At 41.5% G+C, this 20,516-nt stretch overlaps 1 protein-coding gene across 5 annotated transcripts in view; it reads left to right on the top strand.

The window, feature by feature from the left end:
- The first annotated feature begins 190 nt into the window (after positions 1-190).
- clocka (clock circadian regulator a) overlaps positions 191-20,516 on the top strand; it is a 33,098-nt gene continuing 12,772 nt past the window's right edge. For all 5 annotated transcript variants that reach the window (XM_015971723.3, XM_015971721.3, XM_015971722.3 and 2 more), the window contains exons 1-10: positions 191-465; positions 17,105-17,303; positions 17,390-17,481; positions 17,898-17,957; positions 18,150-18,298; positions 18,378-18,469; positions 18,551-18,640; positions 18,738-18,858; positions 18,991-19,104; positions 19,198-19,316. In XM_015971723.3, the coding sequence (XP_015827209.1) occupies positions 17,462-17,481; positions 17,898-17,957; positions 18,150-18,298; positions 18,378-18,469; positions 18,551-18,640; positions 18,738-18,858; positions 18,991-19,104; positions 19,198-19,316 (765 nt within the window). In that variant the 5' untranslated portion in view covers positions 191-465; positions 17,105-17,303; positions 17,390-17,461. The remainder of the gene's footprint in view (positions 466-17,104; positions 17,304-17,389; positions 17,482-17,897; positions 17,958-18,149; positions 18,299-18,377; positions 18,470-18,550; positions 18,641-18,737; positions 18,859-18,990; positions 19,105-19,197; positions 19,317-20,516) is intronic.

The raw sequence follows: 20,516 nt of genomic DNA, 5'->3' as shown, positions 1-20,516 counted from the left end.
TATAGTCACATGCGTGTTTCTCTAATTGGAAACATGTCTAAACATATTTAGTTTGAATTCCAAAATCTTATATAAATATTTTCAATTAAAAAAACATTTTATTCGAGTTCACTTCCTGTCAAACCAATGTAATTTAGAATAAACCTAATAGCAAAACTTTATCATAAATGTATTTTCAGAAAAACAGAAGAAAAAACTGACTTCAAATTCATCGAGGCACATTCACAAATTAAGAAACTATTAATCGCCCACACTGAGTGACTTTATCAAAGTTTTTAAATGGAAAACACGAATGTGCGTAGTTTTATTGAACCATACGTAGAGTAGCGCTCTGTAACCGCTGTTGGTGTGATCCGGAGGACAGCGGCAGGCCGGGCCAGCCCCGCAGCGCTCAGTCCTCCGTCAGCAGCGCCACTGCCGGCTGTGCGAGACGAGTCCCCTTATGAAAGAGAGCACTACGCGGGGGTAAGTCACATCTCCACCACTAAAACTCCTGTGCGAGTATCTACGCTTTTATCGAAAAGCCTGTGTGTGTTGTTGTCATCCTTTGGGGAGGAAGAAAAATCACTTTGTGCTGGTTTAGTGACACAGACCGGTTAAAGGCCCGGTGACCCACATTATTATCTAATACTGCACGTTAGCCAGCTAGCTTCGGCTAAAACTAGGTTGACTTAGCCTCTAAACGAGTTTATGTCGCGCTCTGTTTGTTTTAAAGTGTGTTTTTGTTAGTGGGAAAATAGCAGCCTGTATTTCGTCGCGTGCTGGGACCTGTTAAATATGTGTTACTTTTGTTGTCATTTGCGTTAGCAGGTAAGCTAGGTGGCAAGTTGCCGGCCGGTGTTGCGTCGAAATGTTTTCCCTCTTTAAAAGCGGTCTCCCTTTGCCTAGATTTTTGTGCGTGTGAGCATGTTTGGCCTTTTAATATGTGCACGTTTTGGTGCAGAAGGGTAAAAATCCCAGCATTTGTTATTCCTGTAATAAATTAATTGTAAGTTTTTGACAAAATAAAGATTTTATATTCATGCTGAACCCAATCTATGCCACCGGATGTTTTACAACTTCTAACTTGTTTTCCAACTTAAATTGTAAAATAAAAAAAAAACAACAACACAAATGTATTGTTTATCAGTTTTATTACTAGATTTGCGTTAAACAACATGAGTAGTAGAGGAAAAAATGACGCGAAGCTGTCAAGTAAACTGGTTTGAACGGGTAACAAATTTTGACATAACATCGGCATTAAAACTTGAAGACTTACAGGCGTTATGTTGCTTCACACATCTGTAGATACAAGCGTTCAGATTTATTTACATAAAACAAAAACACAGGGCGGCAGCTTTTCTGTCTCTTCTCATCAGGACTTGACTTGTTCATTTGCCATTCTAGATTTTATGCAGTATCCAGTTTGTTTGCTGATTTAATCAAGAGATCAATGATCTATTTCACTGCTTTCTCTTTACTCTCCTCAAAAGAAAAGATGAAGGTATCCACTAACAGCATTACTAGCAGAGAAATCACTTTGCCACACAGGCTTGTTTGTGCCAGACTGACCTTTTTTCTGAGGACAAAGTGGATTTTTTAGACACAACAAGTCTAACATTTTATCAACAATTATTTTTTGCATGACCCTACTGGTAAAAAAACAAAACAACGTTCCATTACACAAAACATACTTATGTGTTTTAGTTTCTTGTGTGTTGTACAACATGAGCTGCAAGCAAATTAAATGATAAACTGGTCTTTTGGAACAGACTGGACATGAATACATTTTGCTCAGTTTTCTAACTTTTAATTTGAATTTATTCAGAGCTAATTTTCAGTTTTATCAATGAATTTTTTCAACAAATGATCTGTCATATAATGAACGGTTCTGCAGAAGTTTTGCAAAATGATTAGCTTGGAAAAACTTTTAGCAAAATCAGCATTAAAATAAATTACATTAAAATGATAAACTCACGGAAAATGTTTAACATTTGGCATGTAATAAATAAGATTAAGCAGGTGTGTATTTATTGCAAACTAAAGTTCAGAATATTGTTCTGCAGTCTGAAAAGTTCTGAAACAACTCCTTATTTTGTTAATCTTTGCTTCTCAGGGGCCATACCTTGTTGTTGAAAACGCTTTCACTCATTTCTGTTCAGCTCCTGTACCTGACTCTTTAAATATTTGAAAAGTGAGGAGGGTTAAAAGAAAACGTGCCAAGCTGAAAAACGGCAAAAGAACTGTATCAGAAAATCATGGTAAATGGCCTGTATTTCATATAGCCCCTTCTAGAGTCCCGGAACCCCAAAAGGTGCATTACAACACAATCAGTCATTCACTCATTCACACAGTGGTAGTGATGAGCTACAATGTAGCCACAGCTGCCCTGGGGGCCATCTGACAGGCGAGGCTGCCATACACAGGTGCCACCAGTCCCTCCGACCACCACCAGCAGGTGGGCGGTTAAGTTTCTTGAGAATGCTACGACAAACACACAGAGATTGGAGCTAGAAGACGATCCACATATTTCATCAATAGATCCACCTGAAACTGGTAGAACCTTCGTGCCATCCTGGATCACTACAAACAACAAGCTAGCGAGCGACTGCACTACCACCCCAGTCAGTCAGGAAAAGAGTTATTTTGGTAAGCTATCGATTAAAATATTTCTGGAGTTATATCAATATGTACATGCAGAGGTAAAACTGGTAACACATAGTTTTATTTTTCTGTAGATTACTGAATCATATTGAGACAGTATGATGGAGCTAAGACCTATAGTCAGCTGAGAGTTCCTGCTGGAAACACTACGAGCACAGAAATTAAATATTCAATAAAAGTAAAAGAATTGTACTGATTTTGGTTCTGAAGACATTCAGCATCCTCCCTGGTGTCCAGGATTTTGTAGCTGTGGCGCTGGAATTTCAGGCTGAGCCTATATAGGGAGAACACTGATTCAATTAAATTCAATTAAAGTTTATTTATCAAGCGCCAAATCACGACGAGTCGTCTCAAGGCACTTCATAGTAAACATTCCAATCCAGGTCAGTTCATTAAGCCGATCAGAAAAAAAGTTTCCTATTTAAGGAACCCAGCAAATTGCATCAAGTCACTGACTACTGACTAGTGTCAGTGACTTTACAGCAATCTTCATACTAAGCAAGCATTTAGCGACTGTGGAGAGGAAAACTCCCTTTTAACAGTAAGAAACCTCCAGAGAATCCTGGTTCTCACACACACACACACACACACACACACACACACACACACACACACACACACACACACACACACACACACACACACACACACACACACACACACACACACAAATGTTTCTATGGTTCTATTGTGATTTCTTAGTGAATATTCTATTTGGTGAGAGATAAACTTTATTGTATTTATCCTAGTGAATCCATATTTAAACGGGTAAACTAGTAGTAGCACATTCAATGTCAAAGAAAGTAAAATGTTATTATCAGGAGAGGGAGAATGTTTAAGTGGTTAGCAACAGTGTTCAAGCTGATGGCCTCCACCATGAGCAGAACATCGTTGTAGCTTCTTCTGGGGAGAAAAACACTTGGAGAAAAAAATGAAGTTAACAGCTGAAATAGCAGAAAGTAATACAGTTAAAGAGCGGGTAGTAGAAGAAAGCAGTAGAGTGTGAAAAGTTGTCAGTATGTCCTCCAGCAGTCTAAGCCTATAGCAGCATAACTACAGAGATAACTCTGGATAAACTATCCTTTTAGATGGAGGCATGTTGGAGTCAGGGCAAGGGAGAGCCATCTTTACCGACTGTACACTCCACCTCCCTCTACTCCCCCACTTGTCCAGATTTAGGCTAACATCAGATTTTAACCATAGGCCCTATCAAATAAAAATGTTTTCAGCCTAGCCTTAAAAGTAGACAAGGTGTCTGCCTCACGGACTAAAGCTGGGAGCTGGTTCCACAAGAGAGGAGCCTGATAACTAAAAGATCTGCCTCCCATCCTAATTTTAGATATTCTGGGAACCACCAGTAGACCTGCAGTCTGAGAGCGAAGTGCTCGGTTAGGAACATATGGAACAATCAGATCACTGATGTATGATGGAGCTTGATTATTAAGAGCTTTATATGTGAGAAGAAGGATCTTAAAATCTATTCTGAATTTAACAGGTAGCCAATATAGGGAAGCTAAGACAGGAGAGATATGATCTCTCTTTTTAATTCTCATCAGAACTCTAGCTGCAGCATTTTGGACAAGCTGAAGACTTTTAACTAGATTCTGTGGACTTCCTGAGAGTAATGAATTACAGTAATCCAGTCTTGATGTAATAAATGCATGAACTAGTTTTTCAGCATCACTCCTGGAAAGTATGCTTCTAATCTTAGCAATATTCCGAAGGTGGAAAAAGGAAATCCGACAAACTTGTGAAACCTGGGATTTGAATGACATGTCCTGGTCAAAGATAACACCAAGGTTCCTTACTTTGTTCTCAGAGATTAATGTAATGCCATTCAGGTCAGGTGATTGGCTAAACAATTTCCTTTTCTGGATTTCTGAATCCAAAGATGAGAACTTCAGTCTTGTCTTGAGTTAAAAAGTTTAGAGTCATCCAATTTTTTATGTCCTCAAGACAAGCCTGTAATGTACCCAACCGATTAGGTTCATCAGGGTTAATGGATAAATATAGCTGAGTATCGTCAGCATAACAGTGGAAGTTTATCCCATGCTGTCTAATGATTTTACCAATTGGGAGCATATATATAGTAAAAAGAATTGGTCCAAGCACTGAACCCTGTGGTACTCCACAAGTAACCCTGGAGTATGAAGAAGATTTGTCATGTACGTTTACAAAATGAAATCTGTCAGACAGGTAGGATTTAAACCAGCCTAGCGCTGTTCCTTTGATCCCTACAACATGTTCAAGTCTTTCTAAAAGAACATTGTGATCAACTGTGTCAAAGGCAGCACTGAGATCTAACAAGACTAGAACAGACACACGATTCTTATCTGAGGCCATGAGAATATTATTTGTAACTCTCACTAATGCAGTTTCAGTGCTGTGATACTCTCTAAAACCAGACTGAAATTCCTCAAACAGAGCATTAGTGTTTAAATGCTGACATACTTGGATGGCCACTATTTTCTCCAGGACTTTGGATAAAAATGGAAGGTTAGATATTGGTCTATAATTCATTGGGTCATCTGGATCCAGAGAAGGCTTCTTAAGTGAAGGTTGTGGGTATCGATCCATTTACTTACCGCTTAGACTACTGTAACTCTCTTTTCACGTGTCTAAGCAAAACCTCCCTGAACCGTCTACAGGTGGTTCAGAACGCCTTTGCTCGGCTTCTGACCAAGTCCTCCAAACACACCCACATCACCCCGCTTCTCCTCCAGCTTCATTGGTTGTAAGATCCTGGTTCTGGTCGATAGGGCCTTACATGGACTAGCACCATCACACACTGGTGATCTTCTTAGTCCCCCCTCTCTCCCTCTGAGCCTGAGATCAGTGGACTCAGTGGTCTCCTTTAAAAATAAGCTGAAAACTCACTCCTTTGCTGGATTTTGTGTGACCTTCATCATCCTCTCCTTGTTCTGCTCTCCCTACTATTCCACCTTCCTCAGGATCCACTGATTTCCCTCTTTCCTATTCACTCTCTCTTTCTTTACATTTTAAATCAGAATTGTCTATTTTTTGCTCATTCTATTTTCAATCATTTTCTAAATTATTTTTTATGCTTTTAATTTTTTTGTTTTTGTGAAGCGCCTCATGATTTTTATCTTGAGAGGTGCTATAGAAAAGATCTTTTCTGCTTCTTCTTCTTCTTCTTCTTCTAAGGATATATTGATTTAGGGCTGCACGAATGGGTACCTTTGACATTTGAATCGATTCGGTACTAATTCCCGGTACCTACGAATCGATACCGGTACTTAACGGTACCAATTTTCGATACTTTTGAGTGTTTATTATTTTAATTCTCTTTTATAATTAAATAATTTTTTTTCTCAATATATAACAATATTTGATAAATATCATGATAAATAACATTCAACTGTTTGCATTTTAACATCGTCCTTGTAGTTTTATAAGCTGATAATTAAACTGAATCAAACATCTTTACTGTGAACTAAATTTACTGTGTATCTTCATTCCTTTTGCCGTCTTTTTTCATTTGATTTTTCCTACTGGGAAGTTAGAATTTCCGAGGAGAAAGCGAACGCACCATTAGCTGATAACAATGGTAGCAATGGAAGCTAACTTATCAAGCTAACGTTATCTTAAAGAGTTTATTTAGCTGCTGGAGCAGATTAAACGATGATGCCTCACACTTAGATCGTTGTCACTGGTTTCATCTTCACCCAATCACCCGTCGCATTTAGTAAAGTGAAGCCAAACTTTAGAGCGCGTTCATGTTCTTCTAGTCGGGAATTCGGAGTTCCGAGGAGAAAGCGAACGCACCATTAGCGAAACGGAAGCTAACATATCAAGCTAATTATATTTACCTACCGGAGCAGATTAAGATGAGGATGTCTCACTTAGATCATTGTCGCTGGTTTCATCATCACCCAGTTATCCATCACATTTAGTGAAGTGGACCCAAGCTTTAGCGTGCGTTCTTTCTACCATGCTGCTCTGTTTACAAATGGCTCGCAGCGACCGACGACATAACGCTCTTGCGCATGCGCAGCTGTCTAGGCAAGTTCTCGTTAAGAGGGACGGGTACCGAAACGAGGCACCGTTTGAAATGACGTGAATCGGTGCTCGGTCGGTACTATGGAATTCGGTCGGTACCTTAAAATGTACCGAATTCGGTACCCATCCCTATACCTGCGATATTCGATAACAGTGCTTAATATTGCGATATCGATATTACTCACGATAAATGAACAAATACTGAAGTATGCAGTGTTGATGTCGTCTGGCGTGTGACGTCTGCACTGGGTTCAAAGCAAACAAAAGCTAATGCATGAATTCCATTACAACATAACATTTTTATGGCAAAAATATGCAGCTGCACCTGCTACTGTATTAGCAGCTGCACCTGCTACTGTATTAGCAGCTGCACCCGCTACTGCATTAGCAGCTGCACCCGCTACTGTATTAGCACCTGCACCTGCTACTGTATTAGCAGCTGCACCCGCTACTGTATTAGCAGCTGCACCCGCTACTGTATTAGCGGCTGCACCCGCTACTGTATTAGCGGCTGCACCCGCTACTGTATTAGCGGTTGCACCCGCTACTGTATTAGCGGCTGCACCCGCTACTGTATTAGCGGCTGCACCCGCTACTGTATTAGCGGCTGCACCCGCTACTGTATTAGCGGCTGCACCCGCTACTGTATTAGCAGCTGCACCCGCTACTGTATTAGCGGCTGCACCCGCTACTGTATTAGCAGCTGCACCCGCTACTGTATTAGCAGCTGCACCCGCTACTGTATTAGCAGCTGCACCCGCTACTGTATTAGCAGCTGCACCCGCTACTGTATTAGCAGCTGCACCCGCTACTGTATTAGCAGCTGCAGCTGCTACTGTATTAGCAGCTGCACCCGCTACTGTATTAGCAGCTGCACCCGCTACTGTATTAGCAGCTGCAGCCGCTACTGTATTAGCAGCTGCACCCGCTACTGTATTAGCAGCTGCACCTGCTACTGTATTAGCAGCTGCACCCGCTACTGTATTAGCAGCAAAACAACAAACAGCATGCATGCAGTTTCTCAGTGACTTTAAAGCATCACCTCCACCATCAAACTTTTTCTGATGCTCCAAATACAGAAAAACATCCCTTACCAGGGTTTTTAGAATAAATAAATAAATAATCAGAAAAAAGTTTAAATGTTAAATAATAGTTAACATCACTTAAATGCAACAGCAAATTCTCTCATTGCTACTGAACATTTTCTCCACTTATGTGGTTATGATATAAGGCTGTTGCTGTAACTGGGAAGTGAACTGTGCTCAGCCAAACTAGGAGAATATTAAGATTTTCTGAGGGAAAGAGAAAAACAATTGTCTACCTTTCAGAAGAGGAACTGGCAAGAATCTACATGGAAAATATGTGAAAACGTTTGTTTTTAACCCCAAATTGAACAAGTTTACCTAGATCTTAAAAAGCAGCTCAGATGATGAAACTGCAACTATGATTCTGATGACAAGCTAACTAATTGAACTAGCTCCTCTTAAGATAACCTGCTGTCCTCTGCTCCCACTCACAGCTCCTCCTCATAATTAGTCCTCTGTCATCTCTCACTCCTCAGTGCATACGGTTCATTTTCAGTCATACTCTGCTGGTTTCCGCGTCCTAGCTACCTGATTTTATTTCTGTCACCTGATTTTGGCATTAAAATACTTTTGAGTTTTACACTTTTGTGTTTTGATCCTTTCCAAAGCCGACAGTATTAGGAAAATAAAAATAAGATATGTTAAATGACTAGTATGTGGCAATGTATAAGCCTTATGTAAAATATATGGCTGAAAAATACAATAGATTTATTCTGTTGTAGTGAGGGATGTTTATTTTCTCGTATTACCGCCCCTACTCCCCTCCCGGCTAGGGAGAGGAGGGGGGCTCCCTGCACAGCGTTTGCTTTGTTGCCAACCCCCCCCCCCTCCCTCGCCCGTCCTCAGCTGCGACAACGGTCGTGTGCCGCCAAAGCGCCGCAAAACAGGGACCGCCTTCATTCGTCGCCCTTGTTATCCTATAGAGCTCCGGGAGTTGACGTCACTTCTCCCGGCATGCAACAGTTCAAATCGAAACGGCGCCATTTGGCAGGCAGAAGCCGGCAGCTGGACTATTTGTTATTGTCAGAAAACTCAATCAAACGGGAAATATGGTAGATTCCTGTTGTGCCCCAGGATGCAGAACGGACGACATAAGGAATGAGCCATCTACAGGATTCCCCAAGATCCGGAGCGCCGCAAACGTTGGATCATTATAATAAAACGCGCTAGTGACCGGGCTAAAATGAAACTGTGGGATCCCGACTCCCGAGAGTAAAGGTTTTCGCTTATGCAGCGACCGCTTCATATCAGGTACTTAAACCAACGTTTCCTCAACTGTGTATGGTATTTATTTTAAATGCTTTTATTACGATTCTTAGTGGGCTTCCTAAACTTATTTTGGCGTGGCTTTTTCTGTCTTATTACTCATAGCAACAAGTAAACGTCACGTAAAACGTTGCGTCGTGGGTTCTGCGTGCTGCCGTTTACGTGTTTTATGATCACAGCAATTAACCGGCTAAGCTGTATCTAATTTTTAAGCAATGGTTGATCAATTGTCAGATCACACATAAAAAGCACTTTGGATTGCTATTATCTGTCTCACCGAGACTACTTACGTGTAAATCTGTTATTTGTCCGTCCATCCATTTTCATCCGCGTATCCGGAGTCGGGTTGCGGGGGCAGTAGCGTGACTTCCCTCTCCCCAGCCGCCGGAGCCAGCTACTCCGGGTAAATCCCAAGGGGTTCCCCGGTCAGGTCCGGTGTTGTGCCGGTAAGAAGTCCGCTCCGACAGCTTCTGGCGTCAGAGCGGGCAGTAGAGTCGAGAGTCCCAGACCTTCTCCCCAGCTCCTCCGGCCGGGTAAATCCCAAGGGGTTCCCCGGCCAGGTCCGGTAAGAAGTCCGCTCCGACAGCTTCTGGCGTTTTTAAAAAGTATCCCAGGGGCACGGTAAGGGTCGGAGATGTTTAGTCTATTTAATTTCTGACTATATAAAACGATTTCTTCTGTTTTAAAGTGTGAAGTAAACTCCGACGAAGTAAAATCCAAGCGGATCCCGTTCATGTTCATGGTTACATCCGTGTTTGTTTAGCTTCTTTTACCTGCCAATATGGCGTCTACTAACTGAGAGTCACGTGGGGTCCGGAGCTCTATTCTATAGGCCACGTGGGCCGCCGAAGCGCTGCACACCAGCGCTCCAACCCACGCCATGCAGCGATAGTTTCGGCGTCTGCACTATTTTTTTCGCAAGCCGCGGGTGAACCGCGTGAGTTTGAAAAGACTGCTGAAGAAGAGCGGAGGAAATTGTCTGAGAATATTCCAGAATGTCTACCAGAAAAAGGCCAATGTTACTTACTTACTGCCCTGCATGACTAAAGGGGAAGCAGCGTGAGCTCTGCATAGAGCTTAATGCTGCGGCAGTTTTTATTTTTTCAGGTTAACTTTTCAATATGAGGCCACAAGGCACACAATAAACTTAGGAAGCATGTTGAGGGGAAACATACTTTTATCATTGCTTATTTTACCGTTCAACTTACCACTGACACAACAAATATGCTTAAAACTGAAGACTTACCTCCTACTTCCTCATCACCGTCTCGTCTCTGCTTGACTCTGCTGCTCCGCTGCATGTGTGCTGTGAGGGTGAGCGCTATATCGGCTATATCGGCCGTCTTTTTGGCCGATAGCCGATAGAGTTAATGACCCCTATATCGGCCGATAATATCGGTCGGGCCCTAGTTTTAAGACATAAATTTTATTTTTTCCCGTTTAAAGTAATACTTTGATGCTAAAGTAATACTTTTTTGAGGCTTTATATGAATAACCGTGTTAAATTGTGATAATGGATTTTTCCATCTTGGAGAAGGTAGTTTACTTGGAAGAGCCACAGTGCCCCCCAGTGGTTTTTGAGTAAGATACAGGTGGGTGTGCCCAAAAGGTTATAAGGTTATCCGAACCTGTGGAGGCAGTTTAAGAACAAAGGACGCCTTAAGCTCATTTCCCTGCGGGCTGTTTTCCATCTGGCCCAGCAGAACCCGGCAGTTTAAAGTAATTAGCTCTCAAAAGTTACGGTAAAACTTAAAAGCAACTCCGTTTGTTTTGTTTTGATGTCCCACGCGCAACCGGAAGTTGACGCGTTCGACAAGTTCGCACATTGAGTTGAAAGCAATTTGGAACAGTTCTCCTGATTCGGCACCGTTTGTGAATCTGGACTCGCACTCTGAATTCCACGTTTCGGTGCAGCTGAGTTGAGGACCTTAAAGTCAAGCCACGGCGGAGGAACGCATAATTCTCCAATCCACAGATGCCCGTTGACCAACTCGGAGGCCAAAATTCCTACAGTCCCTGAAGGCTTCACCTCACTGGGACTCAGGCCTTTGACCATCTCTGGCGATGGAGAAAAGATCTGTGAATCATTTTCATCTGGCTGACTTTTCCTGCTAAGCCCAATTAGTGAATTCAGACTTAAACTTTTATGGTGTGTGTTATTTTCTATCCAAATTCTCGTTCATCTCTCAAGATTTGTCTTCTTTCTTTGCTGCACACGAAGCCTTATACACACACACACCCACACACACCCCTGTATTCCTATACCCATACGAATGCACACACACACACACACACACACACACACACACACACCACACACACACACACACACACACACACACACACACACACACACACACACACACACACACACACACACCACACACACACACACACACAAGCTCACGCTCACTTGTTCAAGAAGTTATTCCTAATAATTACAATAATCCTATGTGTGTTTTCACTTTCATTATGGATCAGTTATTTCCTATCACTGCCATAAAGCTTTGGGTTAACAATTTCTTAATTCCATGCATGAAACTATAAGCTGTGTTTGGTCCTTTTGTCAGTGTATTAACTGATGTTGTAATAAATTCACCAAATAATGCCTGATCATTGTCCAGCAATTCTCGGGAATAATCGGCGCATTCTGTCAAGAATTCATCCTTTGGATTAAAATGTGGTGTTAACTTTGAGACTGATTACACTGATAAGAAGATAAATATTAAATCCAGTGTCTCAGTTCACACAGACAAAACTGGGTGGTGCCCCAAGTTATTTAATATAAAATTTTAAATGACGACGACAAGCTAAGTCCCCACCACATTTGATAAAAATAGATGTAAATTCATATTTATCTCTTTATTGTAAAGGATTAGTTGCTTAGCTATGATAGAGGGGATGTGGGCGAATAACAAATTATGAAAAGTACACAGAATGACCGATTAGATCCTATCAGACAGCTAATGCGAGCATCTGCAACATCGTTCCAGGATAAAATGGCTGTTTTTCCCTAAATAATAGCTTTTGTTTCTACACTTTTACCTTTAGGCTGAACGGTGAAATTATTTTTAAAGCGGTAATCTTGTTTTTTGTCCAGAATAACCTTTTTGTGGAAAATTCCAAAAGCAAGTAAAGAGGAAGAAACATAGAAACAAAGTGCACATCTGATGACCATTCAGTTGTTTTAGTATATTTGCATTCAATTTACCTTTGGATTTTATACCATGCTAATGTTTATACTCAATGATTAGTATGTAAACCAATTCATAATAGTGCATGTAAGTTCATGAATCATGACTATTTTACTTTTACTTTGTTTAAAGGTGTGGTTAACTGAAAAAAAAAAACATTTTTTAAATGTCACTCCTTCATACAGGCTGAACATGAAAATAGTCTCCAATGCTTATCTCTTGCATTAGCTTCTGATCCATGGTGAAACTAACATTCATGGTCTCACTCATGACAGGGAAGGCTGTTGTTCTAATGTCCAGGAATCAGCAGCGGACATACTGTCTAAGCTAACAATTAGCATTAGCAACTTCACTTTACAGCAGAAGTCCTCCAGGCTTGTGTTATTCGTGGAGATAAAACATCCATGGTGCAAGTCAGTGGTAGAGTTGCATTGCTGTCATCCAATCTGGGGCAAGATGTCCAAATATCAGGAAATAAGACTCCAAATTCTGTCGTCTGAAGCTCAGCTGCGATGTCGCAGACTTGGCCTGCTGAGATAGGGCTTTGCATGTTTTTTTTGTACCCTGAGCACTGCCTGCAAGGCATTAGTTCCTTCTAGAGACCACTGCAAATGTATTGATTAAACAAGTAATCCACTCCTTAACATGATCAATTTTTATCTGAAATCAAGAGCTGTCAGTAGAACTAGGCTGAAATTCTAATGTATTTGGGAAAAAAAATCCTTTTAGGTTTTAGGGGAAAAAAACAAATCAACACACCAAGTGAAGTAAATTCAAACCTACATCTGTTCTGGTTTTCTAGTGGTTTTAAATTGTTGAGTAAATGTCTGGTTGTTATTAACATTTCTGCAAACAAGTATCTGCTTTGGGTTTAAAGTCAGTTTTGGATTGTAGTTTTAATCCTCAGTCACTCCTCTTGTTCCCACTGTGCTGCCTTTCATCCTTCTGAAGTTCAGTGACCCACTTGGCATCAGCATGAGGCCCCTGGCAGAGGTCCTGCTCCTTTGAGACCAGCAGCCAGCCGCAGTTGGGGGGCGTCTGCCAGGCTCTGCTGTTAGCTTCTCAAACATTCCTGTCTGTATGCTGTGGAGTGAAAATTCAAAACAAAGGCTGTTTTTGTGTCTTTGAGCCTGTGGAAGTGTGTGCATTAAGTGGAAACACAGCTGGCTGCCCCATGTGAAGGGTTAGTTTGGTGCAACGCTTCAGTCGTTTTGGTGGATATTTGGGGAGATTACAGCATTGCAGTGTGAATTTAATTGCTTACAAATCCCAGCTGCATCTCCAGAAACATGCAGGATCTAATTTTACATCGATAATTTGTGTAAACGTGTTTTTATCTTGAAGCTGCTTCTCACAACAACAAGCGTTTAACTACGTGGGTTATGAAGAAAACATAAGGGCTAATGGAGTACACCTAAATCATGTCAGACATGGTTTGGAATTAGGCGTAGCAAACCCAAACGCATTATGAGGGTCTGCTGGGAACATCTAGCAGAGAACTTTGAACGCATTCTGGAGGAGGTGGGGGACATTAAGTCTGAGTGGGCCGTGTTCCATGCCTCCATTGTCGAGTCGGCCAACTGAAGCTGTGGCTACAGGGTGGTCAGCGCCTGTCATGGTGGCAACCCCCGAACCTGCTTGTGGACACCGGTGATTAGTGATGCTGTCAAGCTGAAGAGTGAATCCTATCGGGTCTTTTTGTGCCTGTGGGGCTCCAGAGGCAGCTGATGGGTTCCAGCAGTCCAAGCCTAATGCGGCTCAAGTGGTCATGGAGTCAAAAACTAGGGCGTGGGAGGAGTTAATTGAGGCCACGAAGCAAGACTTGTGTAATGCTTTGAGGAGATCCTGGTCCATCATCCTTCATTTCAGGAGAGGAAATCAATTCTCTACCAACACTGTTTACAGTGTGGAAGGTGTGCCTCTGACCTCGACTCGGTCAAGTGTGGATCGGTGGACAGAGGTCTTTGAAGACCTCCTCAATCCTACTGGCTTGTCTTCTAGTGAGAAAGTGGAGTTTGAGGACTTTAGGTTGGACTCTCCAATCTCTGGAGCTGAGGACACTGAGATGGTGAAACGACTCCTCTGTGGCAAGGCTTTGGGGGCGGATGCAAGTTTCCCTGTTGTCATCCTTACTTGTAAAGTATAACCAAACTTTTGAGCATTTGTGCCACTTATGTTCTATGTTTCCTGTTGAATAAATGTAAGCTACACTACACTTGTATTACTTTTTAGTAACATTCACAATTTTATATAGACTTTTTCTGGAACTGCACTGCTCTGGGCGGCTGCATGTTGGAGTAGCTCTGTTGACTATATGTAAGTTTTGCCTTTTCTTGGACATTTTTTCTTCTAGTTTCTCAAGAAAAAATGTGTTTTTTTTTGGACACTTTGCTTTTCTGTTTCTGGTGCTGTGAAGCTTGGAGGATTTTTACTGCAATTTTGTAGCTTTTCTCACTTTTTGAGCATTTGTTATGATGCTTAACCATGGCAACAAGCTGGTTTACAATCAGGAGCAGCTGATTTAACATTGGAAAGGCTGAAATAATACCTCAACTGAAGCCACAAATCCCAAATGAGCTAAAACACAAGAAGCGTGGGTGCAGAGCGGGAGCCAAACGGAGACAGAGAAAGAGGAAATTCAAACCATCTCTTCCATCGATCATAACGGGCGATGTGAGATCACTGGCCAACAAGACGGAGGAACTCCAAGCCCTTTCAAGGACTCAGCCAGAGTTTCGGCTGTTTCTGAACCGCTGGAGGAGATGATGCAAAGAAGGATTCTCCAGAGAATCAAGAACATGATGGACAACCCTGAGCGTTCTCTTCACAAGACTGTCCGACAACGGAAGAGTGTCTTCAGTCAGAGGCTTCTTCAGTTTTGCTGCAACACTGACCGCTACTGGAGATCCTTCCTGCCAACAGCCATTGTAATATACAACACCTCTTTGATGACTTGATTATTATTATTATTAGTCTGAGCTACTACAGCAATCAGTTTCCCTCTGGGATTAATAAAGTGTTTTTGAATTGAATTGAATTACTTGAATTTCGAACCTCAAAGACTAAGAGATGGCTTGATTGGATGCACATGCATCACAAAAGGGCGAGGATGGAAGAGATTGCCTGTAATTGGTTCTTTCTAAACGATGCACAGTAAAATCAATAATATACTACTGTTTGCAGGATGTTTGTTACTGCAGTGCATTGACTCACTTCATGACAACACGTAGTCTGGTCAGATGGCGCATCAGCTGTGGAGGAATTCGGACAGGCTATTTTTACTCTGCATGGTGAGGCTGTGGTGTTGCCTGTTGGCACAGTTGCTGTGCTGGCATCTCCGTTCTGGGTGTGGTGTGGTGCGTGACGAGAGGCGCCGTAGATCCACTTCAGAGTGACTCATACCCTCAGAGCTCAGCAGCCCTAAATCTGAGTTTGCTTATGCACACACCCACATTCACGCAAACCCACTCATAGCATTCTACAATGCTGTGTGAGCAATAGAAGAATAACAAGTCTGTCGTTTGATGTTTTTAGGACGTCTGTGCCTGGTGAGGCTTAGAAACACCAAGAAGTCTTTGCTTATGATGAGATTCAATAAGGAAATGTGAGACGCAGGTAGTTTGACTCACTGCTCACCTGTGTTGGTACTCGCCAGGTGATGCAGTTGTTTGTCTACAGCGGGCTGTGTTATTGGTGAAAAATGAAAGTCATTGCCTGTGGAGACGTAACTAAGTTGGATCGGAGGAGGAGGGGAAAAGTAGGTCAGTGGGCCAGCAGGTCAGTGAAGCATGGATGACATCATGCTTATACAACCTCTGCTCTCCCAGTTACACAACACATACTTTGTGCAGAAATATCGGTTAACATTTTTGTTTTATCATCTTTCTACCTCACATCGTCACTGTGTGTGTATGTGTGTGTCCACGTGTTTGTTTTTTAGACAGTTCAGCTGCTTTACTGAGATGAACCAAAAGCTGTCTGCTTCGTTTTCACTGAAAGTTCACACTAGTAGCTTCTCCTCTAAACCAAACAAGGTTGGTCTAAATGGTTTGAACACCTGATCAGGATGCCTCCTGGTCACCTCCCTCTGGAGGTTTTACAGTATCCCACAGGGCGGAGACCCTGGGACAGACCCAGGTCTCACTGGAAGATATATTATCTGTAGTCTGGGAACACATTGGGACACATCAGAGTGAACTGGAGAGTTGCTAAGGAGAGGGATGTCTGGAACAACTGTTACCTGAACAATCGGACCTTAGATGGTCACAAACGTATGGATGGCTAGATGGAAGTTTTAAACTAAATTGTTGAGGTTCTTGTCTATAAAATCTCAGAGGGCTCCTGATTTTTACCGCATGTATTAGGTGCCTCGGTGGAACAGTGGTGAAATCTAGATGGTGATTAGAGTTACGTCGTTTGTGACTATCTGACGGATTATCAGCACTATTAGCCAGTTAGCTATTGTAAGCAAAGCTGTGGTCAGTGTCTTTTGTGTATGAAACAGCTTTTACTCTTAATCTTGTATTTCCACGGCTTATTTTACTCACTCTATCATGTACCAACCAGCCTTGTGTATTTCTGCCTTTCCACTCGGCTCAGTGGCCTTTCTGGGAATTTCCTGCCCTGGATCAATGGAACTCTGGAGAATGAAACATGAAATGTGGTATTTTCTAAAACTGTTTAGAGATGGTTTAGTTGTCCATTCTCACTGCTGATTACATTTACATTTATTAGGATCTCCCAGAAAACCCTGCCGCACAGCCTCACCATTTTACCAGCTCCAAAATATAAATCAGATTAATTTGAAGCTATAGTTAATCAAACCCTATTAGCTTTAAAATATGTTGCTTGTTTGGACCTTTTGTCTGATTTGTTTGTTTGTTGTTTCTCCCACAGACTCGGGCGTTGCTGTGATGTTCCACACTTTAATCCACCCAAAAGCTCTGCTCACTGATGCTTTAAATATCATCCATCCTTTGACTGTAGAAGCTTTCAGCGAGTCTCCTCCAAATCTCGGGAAAGTTGACTCGTTGTCCAGTTAAACTCTTCTCTCCCCCAGACACACTTTCCTCTCACAGGACTGGCTTTGTTGTTGGTATGGTTAATATTCAGCTGTAGCTTGATTGATTTTACTGGTATTAATTTCTTTATAATGAGATTTTATTTAACCTTTTCTTTAAGATTCATTTACAAATGTCTACCTCACGATTAAAAGACAACACTTCAATGTTGCAGCCCTGAACAGGACACAAAATGACCTCGAGCATTGACCGGTGAGTTGTTTACATTTAGATCTAATCATTACTGCTTACAAATAACCTGTCAAGCGTTGCTCTCTTAGATGATGAATAAATAGACCACTTATCACTATTTCCATATATTTTTGGGCCATTTTCTAGTAAAACAAGGGATTTATTCATTTTAATTTTTTGTACCATTGCACAGCCAAGAAGGGTTAAATAAAGGTCAATTACCATTTTTTTACCACTCGACTGGGTTTGACCAAAAGTTCATCAGTTGTGGAAGTACACCTTATGCAGATTTTCTAAGAAATGTAAGCAACTCTTTGGTGGTCGATGTGACACATTGTTGATGAACACTCAGACACGTGTTGGGAGCGCTGAGGTGCGCTGGAACAGATGAACCTCTGTTGAGCTTGGGTCTGATAACAGTTTTATTCACTCTGCAGAGATGACAGCAGCATTTTTGATGGGTTAATAGAAGAAGATGAAAAGGACAAAGCAAAACGGTAAGATTCCTGTGGTTTGGTTAAATAAACAAAATTAATTTAAGTTGAAGAATTAAATTTTCCTAATCTGATGGTATTTAGCATTTATGCTAACAAAACAGCAGAAAACATCTGAGAAGTATAAAACTCTTAATCAGAACTGTTGTCCCAGACTATAAAACGTCTTTCCTTTATTTGTTGTTGAATCAACAGTGTGTCCCGTAACAAGTCTGAGAAGATACGCAGAGACCAATTCAATGTCCTCATTAAGGAGTTGGGTACCATGTTGCCTGGCAACACATGCAAAATGGACAAGTCAACTATTTTGCAGAAAAGCATCGACTTTCTACATAAACACAAGGGTAAATGAAACCTCAGGAGTGCCATGAATCTGTTTAGCCTTGAGATGATGTTGGCCACACGTTTTATGTCCTCCATCAGAAATTGCTGCTCAGTCAGAATCAACAGAGATCAGACAAGACTGGAAGCCTCCATTTCTCAGTAATGAGGAGTTCACTCAGCTGATGTTGGAGGTGAGGCTGGCTTGCATTTGCTTTCCTTTTGTTTCTGTGATAAATTAATCACAAATCACTGGTGAATGTTTTCTCTTTCAGGCTTTAGATGGGTTTTTTCTTGCAATTATGACCGATGGTAATATAATCTATGTGTCTGAGAATGTGACGTCTCTTCTAGAACATTTACCTGTGAGTAGAAGCGGCCCACCTTTGGATTTATTAAGATGTTTAGCTTCAAGCCCGTGTGTGTCTTTTGATAACCACCCAACACCTGGCGTGTTTTCAGTCCGACCTGGTGGATCAGAACCTGTTGAACTTTTTGCCGATGGGGGAGCATTCTGAAGTCTACAGAGCTCTGTCCGCTCAGGTCCGGGAGGGGGAGATGCTAACGCCTGATTACTTAAAAAGTGAGACATTTTCTCATTGCATTTTTACTTTTCTAGTGGTTTAATGATTTTAATAGCAAATGTGCCCATATAAATTAGAAGTTATGTCATGAAATAAAAGTTTTTTTATGTTTTTGAACTTACGTTTTGTAGCAAGAAATCAGCTTGAGTTCTGTTGCCATATGCTCCGAGGGACTATCGACCCCAAAGAACCTCCTGTGTATGAATATGTCAGGTTTATAGGAAACTTCAAATCCCTGAAAAAAGGTTAGTTGTGCCAAGAAAGGTATCAAAGCAGTCTTGAGTTATACTTTTTAAAATCTGCCGGGTTTCATTAGTTTTATTTGGACTTCTTAACAGTGCCTAACTGTACCGGAAACGGGTTTGATGGCGTGATCCAGCGATCGCTTCACTCTGCCTTTGAGGACAAAGTTTGTCTCGTTGCAACTGTGAGGCTCGCCAAACCACAGTTTATCAAGGTGAGAGTCTTCTCGTTCTCCTTTCCTCCGGATTTAAAGATGTTGTGATAACGACAGAATTTCACGAGAACAGTCTCCCCAGGAACACCTGCTGGGCCGTAATTTAAAGAGCAAGTCACCCCCTACCAGAGTCTAACTCCACTCCCACTTCATGTTTGAAAAATGCAACAAATTCTGTTGCCTGGCAGACTGAGAGGGCGGAGCCGCTGACAAATACACACACACACTCAGGCTCACGACAGCATTGTGACATCATAAGGACCAGTTTACATCATAGCATACCTCTTAGCCAATAGCGGTGGCAGATTTAAATTCAAAGGCAGTGCAGAGTTTTTACCTGACAACGGCACAACACTGACAGTTTTAGGCAGAATATTTAAATTTTAACTAAGATGCACTGAATTACCAAATTATTGACGACACGTGTCTGCAGCACGACTAGACACTCGTTTATTTAGTTTATCAGCAAAAAAAAGTTGATTTGGGGGTGACTTGCTCTTTAATGTCGTCTTAGCCAGTACCGAAGTTCTGCATGAGTGGTGGAACGTAAACCTGTCTGTCATCCTAGTGAGGAGAACACGGTCTCCTCTAAACGACACTAGGTCTTTTCTCAAATCTAACCTTTTATCCCTCGGTTTTGCTTTATGAAACATTTGGAGTGTATGGTTAGGGTTAGGGTTAGGCTAGGGATGCTAGTGAATAAAAAAGTAAATTCATGTCAGTAATTCAACTTAAAAGGATGAAACTAATATGAAATAGACTCATAACATGCAAAGTGAGATATCCAAGCCTTTATTTGTCTTAATTGTGATGATTATGGCTTACAGCTCATGGAAACCCCATTGTCTTGGACAATTAGAATTACATGAAATCAATAAAACAAAGTTTATAAAGAGCAATTCACCCCCTAGTGAAAATCTTTTTGCTAATAAATTATATGAATTGGTGTCTAATCGTGCTGTAGACATGCGTAGTCAATAATAGTCCATCTTAGTCGAAATTTAAATATTCTGCCTGAAACTGATAGTGTTGCTCCCTCTTCAGGTAAAAACTCTGCACTACATTTGAATTTAAATCTGCCATTACTATTGGATAAGAGGTACGCCATTATGTTAGATAGTACCATATGATGATATTTGTTAGTGGTCCCGCCATCTCGGTCTGCCAGGCAACGCCTCCTTGTGGTGCATGTGCAAACAG

Source organism: Nothobranchius furzeri, chromosome 8, assembly GCF_043380555.1.
Source record: "Nothobranchius furzeri strain GRZ-AD chromosome 8, NfurGRZ-RIMD1, whole genome shotgun sequence".
Classification (NCBI taxonomy): domain Eukaryota; kingdom Metazoa; phylum Chordata; class Actinopteri; order Cyprinodontiformes; family Nothobranchiidae; genus Nothobranchius; species Nothobranchius furzeri.
The sequence above is the reverse complement of the archived record's forward strand: the minus strand, read 5'-3'. Positions and strand labels throughout refer to the sequence as shown.